The 15,451-nt window shown below is 39.8% G+C and overlaps 1 protein-coding gene and 1 long non-coding RNA gene across 13 annotated transcripts in view; both read right to left on the reverse strand.

The window, feature by feature from the left end:
- Window positions 1-1,727: 1,727 nt before the first annotated feature.
- Window positions 1,728-5,106, reverse strand: LOC127932011 (uncharacterized). 12 transcript variants are annotated; one of them, XR_008143543.1, is made up of 5 exons: window positions 4,719-5,106; window positions 4,636-4,668; window positions 4,504-4,554; window positions 4,292-4,453; window positions 1,728-4,242 (listed from the first exon to the last, which is right to left on the reverse strand). It is a non-coding gene; the product is annotated as an uncharacterized LOC127932011 (long non-coding RNA). The 12 variants fall into 12 exon arrangements; XR_008143547.1 differs by having other exon boundaries at window positions 4,356-4,453; window positions 4,504-4,571; XR_008143548.1 differs by lacking the exon at window positions 4,504-4,554 and having other exon boundaries at window positions 4,356-4,486; window positions 4,604-4,668.
- Window positions 5,107-5,131: 25 nt separating this feature from the next.
- The window catches only part of LOC118382275 (sodium- and chloride-dependent GABA transporter 1-like), a 37,217-nt gene continuing 26,897 nt past the window's right edge, over window positions 5,132-15,451 (reverse strand). Inside the window, exons 12-15 of the mRNA XM_052526181.1 lie at window positions 13,417-13,519; window positions 13,093-13,193; window positions 11,011-11,178; window positions 5,132-5,810 (exon numbers count right to left, since the gene is read on the reverse strand). Of these exons, the coding sequence (XP_052382141.1) occupies window positions 5,706-5,810; window positions 11,011-11,178; window positions 13,093-13,193; window positions 13,417-13,519 (477 nt within the window). The 3' untranslated portion in view covers window positions 5,132-5,705. The remainder of the gene's footprint in view (window positions 5,811-11,010; window positions 11,179-13,092; window positions 13,194-13,416; window positions 13,520-15,451) is intronic.

Raw genomic sequence — 15,451 nt, forward strand, 5'->3', positions numbered from 1 at the left:
AACAGACTATGGCTATTAACAGAGCCATATATTTAAACAGTTAGAATTTTCAATAATTGTTCTAATTCTACACATTAATTTAGATGGCATTGTTTAAATATTACCCATGTAATGTTAAAGGAGAGTTAACATGGCTGTTATAGAATGTTGTAGTGTCATGTTAATGAGTTTTCTAACATGGCTGTTATAGAATGTTGTAGTGTCATGTTAATGAGGTTCTAACATGGCTTCTATAGAATGTTGTAGTGTCACGTTAATGGGGCTCTAACATGGCTGTTATATAATGTTGTAGTGTCATGTTAATGGGGTTCTAACATGACTGTTATAGAATGTTGTAGTGTCATGTTAATGGGGTTCTAACATGGCTGTTATAGAATGTTGTAGTGTCATGTTAATGGGGCTCTAACATGGCTGTTATAGAATGTTGTAGTGTCATGTTAATGGGGTTCTAACATGGCTGCTATAGAATGTTGTAGTGTCATGTTAATGGGGCTCTAACATGGCTGCTATAGAATGTTGTAGTGTCATGTTAATGGGGCTCTAACATGGCTGCTATAGAATGTTGTAGTGTCATGTTAATGGGGTTCTAACATGGCTTGTATAGAATGTTGTAGTGTCATGTTAATGGGGCTCTAACATGGCTGTTATAGAATGTTGTAGTGTCATGTTAATGGGGCTCTAACATGGCTGCTATAGAATGTTATAGTGTCATGTTAATGGGTCTCTAACATGGCTGTTATAGAATGTTGTATTGTCATGTTAATGGGGTTCTAACATGGCTGTTATAGAATGTTGTAGTGTCATGTTAATGGGGCTCTAACATGACTGTTATAGAATGTTGTAGTGTCATGTTAATGGGGCTCTAACAAGGCTGTTATAGAATGTTGTAGTGTCATGTTAATGGGGTTCTAACATGGCTGCTATAGAATGTTGTAGTGTCATGTTAATGGGGTTCTAACATGGCTGCTATAGAATGTTGTAGTGTCATGTTAATGGGGCTCTAACATGGCTGTTATAGAATGTTGTAGTGTCATGTTAATGGGGCTCTAACATGGCTGTTATAGAATGTTGTAGTGTCATGTTAATGGGGTTCTAACATGGCTGTTATAGAATGTTGTAGTGTCATGTTAATGGGGCTCTAACATGGCTGTTATAGAATGTTGTAGTGTCATGTTAATGGGGCTCTAACATGGCTGTTATAGAATGTTGTAGTGTCATGTTAATGGGGTCTCTAACATGGCTGTTATAGAATGTTGTAGTGTCATGTTAATGGGGCTCTAACATGGCTGTTATAGAATGTTGTAGTGTCATGTTAATGGGGCTCTAACATGGCTGTTATAGAATGTTGTAGTGTCATGTTAATGGGGCTCTAACATGGCTGCTATAGAATGTTGTAGTGTCATGTTAATGGGGCTCTAACATGGCTGCTATAGAATGTTGTAGTGTCATGTTAATGGGGCTCTAACATGGCTGCTATAGAATGTTGTAGTGTCATGGGGCTTAATAGAATGTTGTAGTGTCATGTTAATGGGGCTCTAACATGGCTGCTATAGAATGTTGTAGTGTCATGTTAATGGGGCTCTAACATGGCTGCTATAGAATGTTGTAGTGTCATGTTAATGGGGTTCTAACATGGCTGTTATAGAATGTTGTAGTGTCATGTTAATGGGGCTCTAACATGGCTGCTTATAGAATGGGGTTAACATGTGTTATAGTGTTATATGTTAATGGGGCTCTAACATGGCTGTTATAGAATGTTGTAGTGTCATGTTAATGGGGCTCTAACATGGCTTGTATAGAATGTTGTAGTGTCACGTTAATGGGGCTCTAACATGGCTGCTATAGAATGTTGTAGTGTCATGTTAATGGGGCTCTAACATGGCTGCTATAGAATGTTGTAGTGTCATGTTAATGGGGCTCTAACATGGCTGCTATAGAATGTTGTAGTGTCATGTTAATGGGGCTCTAACATGGCTGCTATAGAATGTTGTAGTGTCATGTTAATGGGGCTCTAACATGGCTGTTATAGAATGTTGTAGTGTCATGTTAATGGAGCTCTAACATGGCTGTTATAGAATGTTGTAGTGTCATGTTAATGGGGCTCTAACATGGCTGTTATAGAATGTTGTAGTGTCATGTTAATGGGGCTCTAACATGGCTGTTATAGAATGTTGTAGTGTCATGTTAATGGGGCTCTAACATGGCTGCTATAGAATGTTGTAGTGTCATGTTAATGGGGTTCTAACATGGCTGTTATAGAATGTTGTATTGTCAAGTTAATGGGGCTCTAACATGGCTGCTATAGAATGTTGTATTGTCAAGTTAATGCATCATATTGCAGAAACCTCATCTCTCTAAATACATGGCTCTTGCTTCGACTAGAATGACTGACTAACTGACTGACTGGTGTAAGGAAGGAAAGTCTTCGTTCACAACTCTCATCACGGTAGTTTCAGTAGATCATTTGGTCGCTTTTCACGGCTGTTCCTGAGGAGTTGGACACTAAATGTGGTAAACATGATTGCAGTAAAACAGTATATCTGGGTTATTAGGAGTTGTTAGACAATCACTGCTCAAATGCTGCTTCTGTAGTAATACTTCTTATTGTACCCTGTTCTCTGCAGCGACGGGCACGTGAGGGATGCTTCTCATTTCGGCCTGTAAATCTAGACCGTGTCACGTCGTTTAGTGTTTCGCGCTAATCCCTTCTCACCAGCGTATGATTTTGGTCCGTCTCACTCTCACATTCAAAAAACATCCTACAGAGGATTTTAAAAACAAGTTATAGGACACATAGAAAGTTATTGTTCTTTAGAAAACAAAGATACAATTAAAACAGTCTCTCGTATGTAACGGTAATCTGCGTTGTTTTGTAACAGGTACTTCCAGTCATGTCATGCCAGATGGTCTGAGATCCATACCGGTCTTGTGCTTTTCAAAGGTTAAGATAAATGTATGTGATAATATTATATAAAATATATGGACATTTGCCTTGCAGGTTGCACGTTCCCATAATGGTCATCGCTTATGATTGGTCAATATTCAATTCCACTCTGCAATTTTCATATTGAGTTAATTTGTGGACTTTAATACATAGTTTTTTTCCCCGGTATTTCTTTCATACGGATTTGAATGTGTGTCTTTCCTTTTCACAATCAAAAGCTATAGCAACGTATGAGAACACCGAGGTCCGAGCCTCAATAATGATTTCAAATTGGATATTTATTTGTTTAATTATTGTTATTATTATTATTATTTTTTTAAACTCTTGTTTGGGGTCTCAAATTACTGTTTGAGAATTAGAATATAAACTTGGTTGTGCATCAGCACTTTCTTCTCTTGTTATGTGTCAGTAAACCTCCATCCAAGGTTGTTATGCAAGTGAAGTCTTACCATGTAAAAACAATATAATGAATCAGGTGTGATGGAAACAGGAAGTTTCAGTCCAATTTGTATAAATGTCGATAGATCATCTCTTCGTTCGACATGGTGGGATGTTTTTTTATTTGTGTGTCTGTAAAATGTGTTTTTGTGAGAAATGGTGGGTGGAAATCACTTTGATGCTCAAATATTTATATAATAACCATCCTATTGAAGTACATTTGGAGTCACGCGATGATATGGTGTGTGGTCCTCCCCACTACGACCCGGGAAAGCATGCAGTTTATTAGGCTTGATATTAAATAAAGGATGATGAACTTCACAGGGTGGTGAAAGATGATCTTGATGCTCCCTTTCTAATAAATATCTGGGGTCTTATTCTGGTGACGTGATGATCGATGCTCGACTCCTGTTTGACAAAATAAAAAATATTCTTGCTATTATCCATAATAATAATAAATCTCATTATGTTAATTAGCCCCACACTGCATCTGTCGTTGGTATTTGTAGTTTAAGTCATCCATTTTGTGACAAAACTGTTTGGTAGAGTTGAAAATGCAATGGAAACAATAGTTGTTTGTTTAAAAGTCCGGCACATGAAAACTGGAACGCAAAAGTGTATTTTTATGTGCACTATTCTATCTCACACTGATTGTTTCATCCGTTTCAAGTCTATTAGGGGGTGGAAACACGGGTGTGGAAATGTGCATATTTTCTTTATGTGTGACAGTCACTCAATTAGCCCAATTCAGTTAAACCTTTTTAGATTGGTTAATTAGTCTATTTACTCATCTAAACGTGTAGTAATCATGGCTGAATTACCGACAGGGCATGCAGGGCACATTCCCAGGGGGCCTTGACCTCCAGGGGCCTTGACCTCCAGGGGGCCTTGACCTCCAGGGGGCCTGACCTCCAGGGGGCCTGACCTCCAGGGGCCTTGACCTCCAGGGGCCTTGACCTCCAGGGGCCTTGACCTCCAGGGGCCTTGACCTCCAGGGGCCTTGACCTCCAGGGGGCCTTGACCTCCAGGGGCCTTGACCTCCAGGGGCCTTGACCTCCAGGGGGCCTTGACCTCCAGGGGCCTTGACCTCCAGGGGGCCTTGACCTCCAGGGGGGCTTGACCTCCAGGGGGCCTTGACCTCCAGGGGGCCTTGACCTCCAGGGGGCCTTGACCTCCAGGGGACCTTGACCTCCAGGGGCCTTGACCTCCAGGGGCCTTGACCTCCAGGGGCCTTGACCTCCAGGGGCCTTGACCTCCAGGGGCCTTGACCTCCAGGGGGCCTTGACCTCCAGGGGGCCTTGACCTCCAGGGGACCTTGACCTCCAGGGGCCTTGACCTCCAGGGGGCCTTGACCTCCAGGGGACCTTGACCTCCAGGGGGCCTTGACCAGGGGGCCCCAATTTATTTTATTTGCTCACTCGCTCAGATATTATATTAACATGGCAAAATGTGTAGAATTGCAGGTCATTAATTAGCTATAAAACTGCAAAAAAAAAACTATATTTGTTGACTTTTGTGAAAGAAATAGTTACTTCTGTTGTGAGATACCTCTGTACGTATTCCATCATATTTGTTAAAATCCTGGTGCTGAGGATTAATGAATTAATGTGAGTTAATGTGTCGCGGCTAATTGTATAGCTAACAGGCTATGTGTTTGTAGATCCGCTGAGGTGAAGGAAGCTACAATAACCAATGTGATAACGACTGAAGTCATTCCTAATAGCCCCCCCACCCCCCACCCCCCCCTTCCAGACGCACTACAAACCCAGACCCTGGCTACGGCTCGGTTTTACAATAACTTCATTTTTTATAGATGAATTAAGTTAATATTAGTGTTGAATCACATTGGGCTTCCAAATTTAAATTATAATTAAAAATTATAGTATTTTCTAGGTAACAATCTTAGAAAGACTAACATGTTTGCATATGAAACACAACACTATCACAATAACAGCCGTTTGACTTTCTTATTTCTGTTGACAAAACAAATGAAAAAAACAAATAAATAAAAATAAATGAAAAATAAATGAAAAGTCAAATGTAATCAGGTTGGTCACGTTTCCCCTGGAGGTAGGTGATTAGATATCAGACATGGAAGGTCTTATCTGCGTCCCAAATGACGCCCTATTCCCTATATAGTGCACTACTTTTAACCAGGGCCTCTATTAGGTAGTAGTCCATATGGGCCCTGGTCAAAAGTAGTGCACTATATATAGAATAGGATTCCATTTGGGAATGCATCCCTTGGTTGTGCTTCACCTTGATTACGTTGTTTTCTGCAAAAGAGTTGGCCTCGGAGACAGGCTGAATACTACAACAGGGTTTAGATGTAAGCCTCTTCAGTGGCTGCTGCCGGTGTCTGCTCAGGGCCGTTCTCCTGGCGTTCTCCTCTCACCATCATCGGGGGTTGGATCATTATCCGCAGACGCTGCAATGTGCAACAGAACGTTCAGAATACGTCAGACATCTTTAGGCTGTAAGTTACAACATTAACATGCTATATAACTATATGCTATATAACTATATGCTATATAACTATATGCAACTACATGCTATATAACTATATGCAACTATATGCTATATAACTATATGCAACTATATGCTATATACTATATAACTATATGCAACTATATGCTATATAACTATATGCTATATAACTATATGCTATATAACTATATGCTATATAACTATATGCTATATAACTATATGCTATATAACTATATGCAACTATATGCTATATAACTATATGCTATATAACTATATGCAACTATATGCTATATAACTATATGCTATATAACTATATGCTATATAACTATATGCTATATAACTATATGCAACTATATGCTATATAACTATATGCTATATAACTATATGCTATATAACTATATGCAACTATATGCTATATAACTATATGCTATATAACTATATGCTATATAACTATATGCTATATAACTATATGCAACTATATGCTATATAACTATATGCTATATAACTATATGCTATATAACTATATGCTATATAACTATATGCAACTATATGCTATATAACTATATGCTATATAACTATATGCAACTATATGCTATATAACTATATGCTATATAACTATATGCTATATAACTATATGCAACTATATGCTATATAACTATATGCTATATAACTATATGCTATATAACTATATGCTATATAACTATATGCAACTATATGCTATATAACTATATGCAACTATATGCTATATGCTATATAACTATATGCAACTATATGCTATATAACTATATGCTATATAACTATATGCTATATAACTATATGCTATATAACTATATGCTATATAACTATATGCAACTATATGCTATATAACTATATGCAACTATATGCTATATAACTATATGCAACTATATGCTATATAACTATATGCTATATAACTATATGCTATATAACTATATGCTATATAACTATATGCAACTATATGCTATATAACTATATGCTATATAACTATATGCTATATAACTATATGCTATATAACTATATGCAACTATATGCTATATAACTATATGCTATATAACTATATGCAACTATATGCTATATAACTATATGCTATATAACTATATGCTATATAACTATATGCTATATAACTATATGCAACTATATGCTATATAACTATATGCTATATAACTATATGCAACTATATGCTATATAACTATATGCTATATAACTATATGCTATATAACTATATGCAACTATATGCTATATAACTATATGCTATATAACTATATGCTATATAACTATATGCTATATAACTATATGCTATATAACTATATGCAACTATATGCTATATAACTACATAACTATATGCTATATAACTATATGCAACTATATGCTATATAACTATATGCTATATAACTATATGCTATATAACTATATGCAACTATATGCTATATAACTATATGCAACTATATGCTATATAACTATATGCTATATAACTATATGCAACTATATGCTATATAACTATATGCTATATAACTATAGGCTATATAACTATAGGCTATATAACTATAGGCTATATAACTATAGGCTATATAACTATATGCTATATAACTATAGGCTATATAACTATATGCTATATGCCGTGAGGAAGTGATGTGTTACACATCATGCTCTCACATCGCTGGTAATACGTTGTATCACGCACTAGTTAGCTCGCTGGCATCCGTGTCTGTAAGATCGAGCCTCTTGGCACACGGCAAACCAAGGAATTGATTGCTACAATTTAAGCAATCAAGATTGCACCGACTGACTGACACAAAAGGGGGCGGACAGCTGCTCCTCTCGTTGCCATTGACGACCGCAGCGCTCCATCCTTGACAACACCAGAACCAGCAATTACTGCTCCTTTCATGGCAAGCTGCAGCTCGTAGCGGCATGGGACCGACCGGCCTCACACTCCTTTCTCCTTCTCAACAGACGAAGCGTCATGGGACCGACCGGCCTCACACTCCTTTCTGTGATCTTCTCAACAGACGTAGCGTCATGGGACCGACCGGCCTCACACTCCTTTCTGTGATCTTCTCAACAGACGTAGCGTCATAGGACCGACCGGCCTCACACTCCTTTCTGTGATCTTCTCAACAGACGTAGCGTCATGGGACCGACCGGCCTCACATTCCTTTCTGTGATCTTCTCAACAGACGTAGCGTCATGGGACCGACCGGCCTCACACTCCTTTCTGTGATCTTCTCAACAGACGTAGCGTCATTGGACCGACCGGCCTCACACTCCTTTCTGTGATCTTCTCAACAGACGTAGCGTCATTGGACCGACCGGCCTCACATTCCTTTCTGTGATCTTCTCAACAGACGTAGCATCATGGGACCGACCAGCCTCACACTCCTTTCTCCTTCTCAACAGACGTAGCGTCATGGGACCGACCAGCCTCACACTCCTTTCTCCTTCTCAACAGACGTAGCGTCATGGGACCGACCGGCCTCACATTCCTTTCTTCTTCTCAACTGAACGTCTATGTGTATACATGTATCTTAATTTGATCACTCTGTTGTCACAGATCATTTTTAAATGGGCTTTGTGATTTACATAAAGTGACTGAAAATCTGCAGTTGTCTTTCCCTCATTTGATCTCATATCTAAATTACAGCCTACTGTAGTGTATTGAAACTAATTTACGTTAGCAATGATCACTTTCAATATCTCTCTCTCTCTCTCTCTCTCTCTCTCTCTCTCTCTCTCTCTCTCTCTCTCTCTCTCTCTCTCTCTCTCTCTCTCTCTCTCTCTCTCTCTCTCTCTCTCTCTCTCTCTCTCTCTAGACTAATGTCTTGCAACAAAATACATTATCGCCGACATTTTGCTGTCCTCAAACTTTTCTTTTAGAATGTCTGTGAGAACCAACGATTGTTTATTCGGATTCATATTAAAACAGTAATCGCCAAGAGCAATATTCCCAACTAATTTTGGATGAAGTGCCATACCATCTATTTAAAATTGTACAAAACCCCACAGCCTGTGACAAACTCTCTGCTGCAGGCAGATCTCTTTCTGAGACGCACGCTATGGTTATCTCGAGAAGAGTTGTTGGACATAAAATGGCCGCCTTTAAGGTCGACTCTGTGTACACAGTATGTGAGGAGAGCACTTGCAATGCCAGGATAGTTGGTTCGATTCCCGGGACCACCCATAGGAAAATAATTTAGGCATGCATGACTGTAAGTCACTTTGGAAAAAAGTGTCTGCTAAATGGGACATATAGAGTCCTTCAGGAAGAATTTTACATTTGAACACATTTTGTTGTGTCACAGCCTGAATTTAAAAATGGATGGAATTTAGATTTTGTTTCACTGGCCAACACACAATACTCTAAAATGTCAAAGCGGAATTATTTTTTTAGACATATTTACAAATTAATAAAATATGAAAAACTGAAATGTCTTGAGTCAATAAGTATTCAGTCACATAATGAGTTACATGGACTCACTCTGTGTGCAATAAAAAAATAGTGTTTAACATGCTTTTTGAATGTCAACATCATCTCTGTACCCCACACATACAATTATCTGTGAGGTGCCTCAGTCGAGCAGTGAATTTCAAACACAGATTCAACCACAAAGACCAGGGAGGTTTTCCAATGTCTCGCAAAGAAGGGCTCCTATTGGTAGACGGGTAAAATAAAAAGCAGACATTGAATTTCCCTTTCAGTATGGTGAAGTTGTTAATTACACTTTGGTTGGTGTATCAATACAACCAGTCACTACAAAGATACAGGTGTCCTTTCTAACTCAGTTGCCGGAGAGGAAGGAAACTGCTCAGGGATTTCACCATGAGGCCAATGGTGACTTTAAAACAGTTACAGAGTTTAATGGCTGTGATAGGAGAAAACTGAGGATGGATCAGCAACATTGTAGTTACTCCACAATACTAACCTAAATGACAGAGTGAAAAGAAGGAAGCCTGTTTATAATAAAAAATATTCCAAAACATGCATCCTGTTTGCAACAAGGCACTAAATACTGATGGAAAACATGTGGCAAAGAAATTAACTGTATGTCCTGAATACAAAGTGTTATGTTTGGAGCAGCACATTCCTGGCTGCATCACGTTATGGGTATGTTTGTCATCGGCGAGAACTAGGGAGATTTTGAAGAATATAAAGCAACGGAGCTAAGCACAGGCAAAATCCTAGTGGAAAACCTAGTTCAGTCTGCTTTCCTACAGACGCTGGGAGACAAATTCACCTTTCAGCAGGACAATAATCTAAAACACAAGGCCAAATATACACTTTAGTTGCTTAACAAGACAAAATTGAATGTTCCTGAGTGGCCTAGTTACAGTTTTGACTTAAACCGGCATGAAAATATATGGCGAGACTTGAAAATGGCTGTCTAGCAATGATCAATAATCGACTTGACAGAGCTTGAAGAATCTAAAAGAATAATGTACAAATACTGTACAATCCAGCTGTGCAAAGCTCTTTAGAGACTTACCCAGAAAGACTCACAGCTGTAATCACTCTCAGAGACTTACCCAGAAAGACTCACAGCTGTAATCACTCTTAGAGACTTACCCAGAAAGACTCACAGCTGTAATCACTCTTAGAGACTTACCCAGAAAGACTCACAGCTGGAATCACTCTTAGAGACTTACCCAGAAAGACTCACAGCTGTAATCACTCTTAGAGACTTACCCAGAAAGACTCACAGCTGTAATCACTCTTAGAGACTTACCCAGAAAGACTCACAGCTGGAATCACTCTTAGAGACTTACCCAGAAAGACTCACAGCTGGAATCACTCTTAGAGACTTACCCAGAAAGACTCACAGCTGGAATCACTCTTAGAGACTTACCCAGAAAGACTCACAGCTGTAATCGCTGCCAAAGGTGTTTCTAAATAAAGTGCTGACTCAAGGGTGTGAAAACTTATGTATTCAAGATATATTAGTGTTTATTTTTCAGAAATGTTTCTTCCACTTTGACATTCCAGAGTATTTTGTGTACATCGTTGACCAAAAAACAAAAGACAATTTAATACATTTGAATCCAACCTTGAAACACAACAAAATGTGTAAAATGAGTACTTTCTGAAGGTGATTGTCAGCAGCTGAGGAAGACAGAAGGTGATGCGTTACCTCTTTGTAATCCCCCTTGAGGTTGAGGAACATATAGACCATGTATCCAGGTATCAGGAGCATGGAGGACAACGCCATGCACCAGCCTACTCCCTGTCCCCAGGCCGGGAACACGTAGTTGTTCATGGTGAGAGGAACCATCTGGACAGCACTGAACAGGAACACTCCCTGGAAGAGAAGGACAACCTGGTCACAACACAATCAGAACCATCTGGACAGCACTGAACAGGAACACTCCCTGGAACACAGAACAACCTGGTCACAACACAATCAGAACCATCTGGACAGCACTGAACAGGAACACTCCCTGGAAGACAGAACAACCTGGTCACAACACAATCAGAACCATCTGGACAGCACTGAACAGGAACACTCCCTGGAAGACAGAACAACCTGGTCACAACACAATCAGAACCATCTGGACAGCACTGAACAGGAACACTCCCTGGAACACAGAACAACCTGGTCACAACACAATCAACCACAATGGAGAAAAAAAGCTTTAGGGCTTGATTGTGTTTTCATCCTGGATAATGTAATGTTGTATCTGGCTAGAACGGACTACTACATTCCATTGTCTAATACAATTAATCAATCAAAGTCACCTTGTTACATCACAAACACAACACCAAGTATGAAGGAATATGGAGGGTTATTAATGACAAAAATATGTTGTATCATTTGGTTTTACAGCCCTCCATACAAAAACACCATAGAGTTCATTTGACAACTCTATACATTGTGGTAGACAATTGAATGCTTTACATTGATTTGTAAATTAACTTTATGTCCTGAATACAACGTGTTATGGTTGGGGAAAATCCAACACAACACATTACTGGCTGCATCATGTTATGGGTATGCTTGTCATTAGGAATAGGGAGTGTCTGTACTCCTGTTCATCCATGACTGCGTGGCCATGCACGCTTCTAACTCTGTCATCAAGTTTGCAGACGACACAACAGTAGTAGGCTTGATTACCAACAATGACGAGACGCTCTACACAGAGGAGGTTAGGGCCCTGGAAGAGTGGTGCCGGGAAAAATAACCTCTCACTCAATGTCAACAAACCAAAAAGAGCTGATCGTGGACTTCAGGAAACAGCGGAGGGAGCACCCCCATATCCACATTGACGAGACCGCAGTGGAGAAGGTGGAAAGCTTCAAGTTCCTCAGCGTATACCACACTGAGAAATGGAAATGGTCCACCCACACAGACAGCCTCAGAAGGCTAAAGAATTTGGCTTGGCACCTAAAACCCTCACAAAACTTATACAGACACACAATTGAGAGAATCCTGTCGGGCTATATCACAGCCTGGTACGGCAACTGCACCAACCGCAACCACATGGCTCTCCAACGTGATGCGTTGGGCAAACTACCTGCCTTCCAGGACACCTACAGCACCCACCTTCAAAGGAAGGCGAAAAAGATAATCAGGGACAACAGCCACCCGAGCCACTACCCATTCACCCCGCTATCATCCAGAAGGTGAGGTCGGTACAGGTGCATTAAAGCTGTGACCGAGAGACTGGCCATCAGACTGTTAAATAGTCATCACTAGCACATTAGAGGCTGCTGACCTATATACATAGACTTGAAATCACTGGCCACTTTATTAACTAGTCACTTTAATAATGTTTACATACCTTGCATTACTTATCTCATATGTATATCCTGTATTCTATTCTACTGTATCTTAGTCTATGCATTACTCACCTCATATGTATATACTGTATTCTATTCTACTGTATCTTAGCCTATGCCACTCTGACATTGCTTGTCCATATATGTATATATTATTCATTCCATTCATTTACTTAGATTTGTGTGTATTGTTGTGGAATTGTTATATTACTTGTTAGATGTTACTGCACTGTCTCTAGAAACACAAGCATTTCGCAACACCTCACAATAACATCTGCTAAACACGTGTTTGTGACGAATAACATTTGATTTCATTTGATGTTTAATGCTCTAGTTTGAGAATGTTGAAAGACAGAGAAAGGGGAAGAGATATATATAGAGAGAGAGAAGAAGAGAGAGAGAGAAAGAGAGAGAGAGAAGAAGAGAGAGTACTTACAGCCACGATGAGAGGAGTGAACACGACCCAACACAGCTTCCACCACAGGCAGGGCCTAAAGCCAATCATCTCCTCAATGTTGGCAAGGAACTTATCAGCACCTGCAACATATGCAAGACAGGAAGCAAGTAGGTTAAAGGTGCTGTGATGGAAGACAAGTACCTGCACTCATTGGAAGCAGATTTTGGAATTTGGATTTTGACAACACCAACACCCAAACCTTTTACATAGACTATTACATTGAGAAGGCCCCAACCACTTTGTACATCAGTCAGGTTAGCGACGTCACCGTAGCTCTAACAGGAAGTGAGGTAACCGACTCACCGTAGAACCAGGATATGGAGACACACTCGAAGAAGACCAGGAAGAGCAGGCACATTCCACTGGCAGAATAGTAGTCAAACAGCTTGAACACGTACAGCCCACCCTATTGGACGAGAAGAGAACAGAGAAAGACTGTTGGATACAGGTTCGCAAGTGTAGAGAGAACGAGACCAGCAAGACAGGGAGTCATGGGGGGGGGGGGTATAGAGGATAGGAGATAGAACGACTGAGATGTGATGAAGCCTATTAAACTGGTGGCGTGGAATAATGTGAGGGATGAGAGCACTAGTGGTGGTAGCTGGTGGAGGGTCACTAACCCTAGCTGCCTGCCTGTCTCCCTGGGAATTATTCAGGGCTCTGGAGCCCGGCGCTAGGGAAGGGTGGAGGGAGATGAAACGCTAGACTGGTACTGCAGAGCTGAGGTGAACAACTGATTAGGCCGATTGTTTCAATCCAAGAGGGATGCAGACATTAATCTTCAGTGACAGATGTGATAATGCTGTGAAGAGCGGTGTAGTAGGGTAGAGAGTGGTGGGTAGTGTTTCATACAAGCAGAGGACTGGAGGGGGGTGACTGGAAGCATTCAGTGATCCTGTCAGTGGCCACGCTATATCGGTACAGGTTTCAGGAGGAGAGTTATTGACCTCAGAGTTTGGGATGTGGAGCTTGAGAAGACATCATCATTTTCCCTGGTTTGATCCTGTGAAAGAGTCCAGGGCAGGGGAGGAGGGGGGGGGGGGGTCGAGGAGATGAAGCCGTTAGGGTGAAATAACATCAACTGATCAGATACAGGGATGTCAACACAGCCCGTAAAGAAATTATATTGGAGAAAAATAACATGGAATGTTAAGGGACTTAAAGGTTTGATGTTAACTTCTTTAGGTATAGTGGGCAGCATTATCACTTTTGGATAAATAGTGTGCCCAAATTCAACTTCCTGCTACTCATGCTAAGAATATAAGATATGCATATTATTAGTAGATTTGGATAGAAAACACTCTGAAGTTTCTCAAACTGTTTGCATAATATTTGTGAGTATAAGATAACTTATGTAGCAGGCAAAACCCTGAGGACTAACCGTTCAGAATTGTTTTTTTTTTTTAGGTCTCTGTTTGTTCACCGAGTTCTCATTGGTAAACGATACAGCTTCCACTGGATGTCCCCAGTCTTTGGAATTTGGTTGAGGTTATTCATTTGTGCAATGAAGAAGTAGGGCCAACTAGGAACTGCGTAACACTGTTGAGAGTTGCGCAAGACTTGAAAAGTAGCTTGGTTTGTTGTGTTTCTGTATTGAACACAGATAGACCCATCTTCAATTTGATTGATTATTAACGTTTAAAAATACCTAAAGTTATAAATACCTATACCTAAATCTATTTTGGCAAAGTTTATAGGCAATTTTAGAAATATTTTGAAGTGACGTTGCGCATTTTGGAAGCTGTTTTTTCTGGATCAAACGCGCCAAATAAATGGACATTTTGGATATATATGGACGGAATTAATCAAATAAAAGGACCAATTGTGATGTTTATGGGACATACTGGAGTGCCAACAAAAGAAGCTCGTCAAAAGTACGGCATGTTTTATATTTTATTTCTGCGTTTTGTGTAGCGCCTGCAGGGTTGAAATATGCTACCCTTTTTGGTTACTGTTGTGTTATCATCAGATAATAGCTTCTAATATTTTCGCCGAAAAGCCTTTTGAAAATCTGACATGTTGGCTGGATTCACAACGAGTGTAGCTTTAATTTGCTATCTTGCATGTGTGATTTAATGAAAGTTAGATTTTTATATCATTTTATTTAAATTTGCCGCGCTGCATTTTCCCTGGTTTTTGGCCAAGTGGGACGCAAGCGTCCCCTATACCATAAGAAGTTAAGAGACTTAAAAGTTTGATATTAAGGGACTTAAAGGTTCAATGTTTTATCTAATTGTCACCAGTCATAAAAGTCTACACCTAGTCATAACAGACAGTCAGAAAAGATGAAGATAGTGTATGTAAGTATGTATCGGTAGACTGTAACAAAGTAGATCTA

Source organism: Oncorhynchus keta, chromosome 10, assembly GCF_023373465.1.
Source record: "Oncorhynchus keta strain PuntledgeMale-10-30-2019 chromosome 10, Oket_V2, whole genome shotgun sequence".
In the NCBI taxonomy this organism is placed as follows: Eukaryota; Metazoa; Chordata; class Actinopteri; order Salmoniformes; family Salmonidae; genus Oncorhynchus; species Oncorhynchus keta.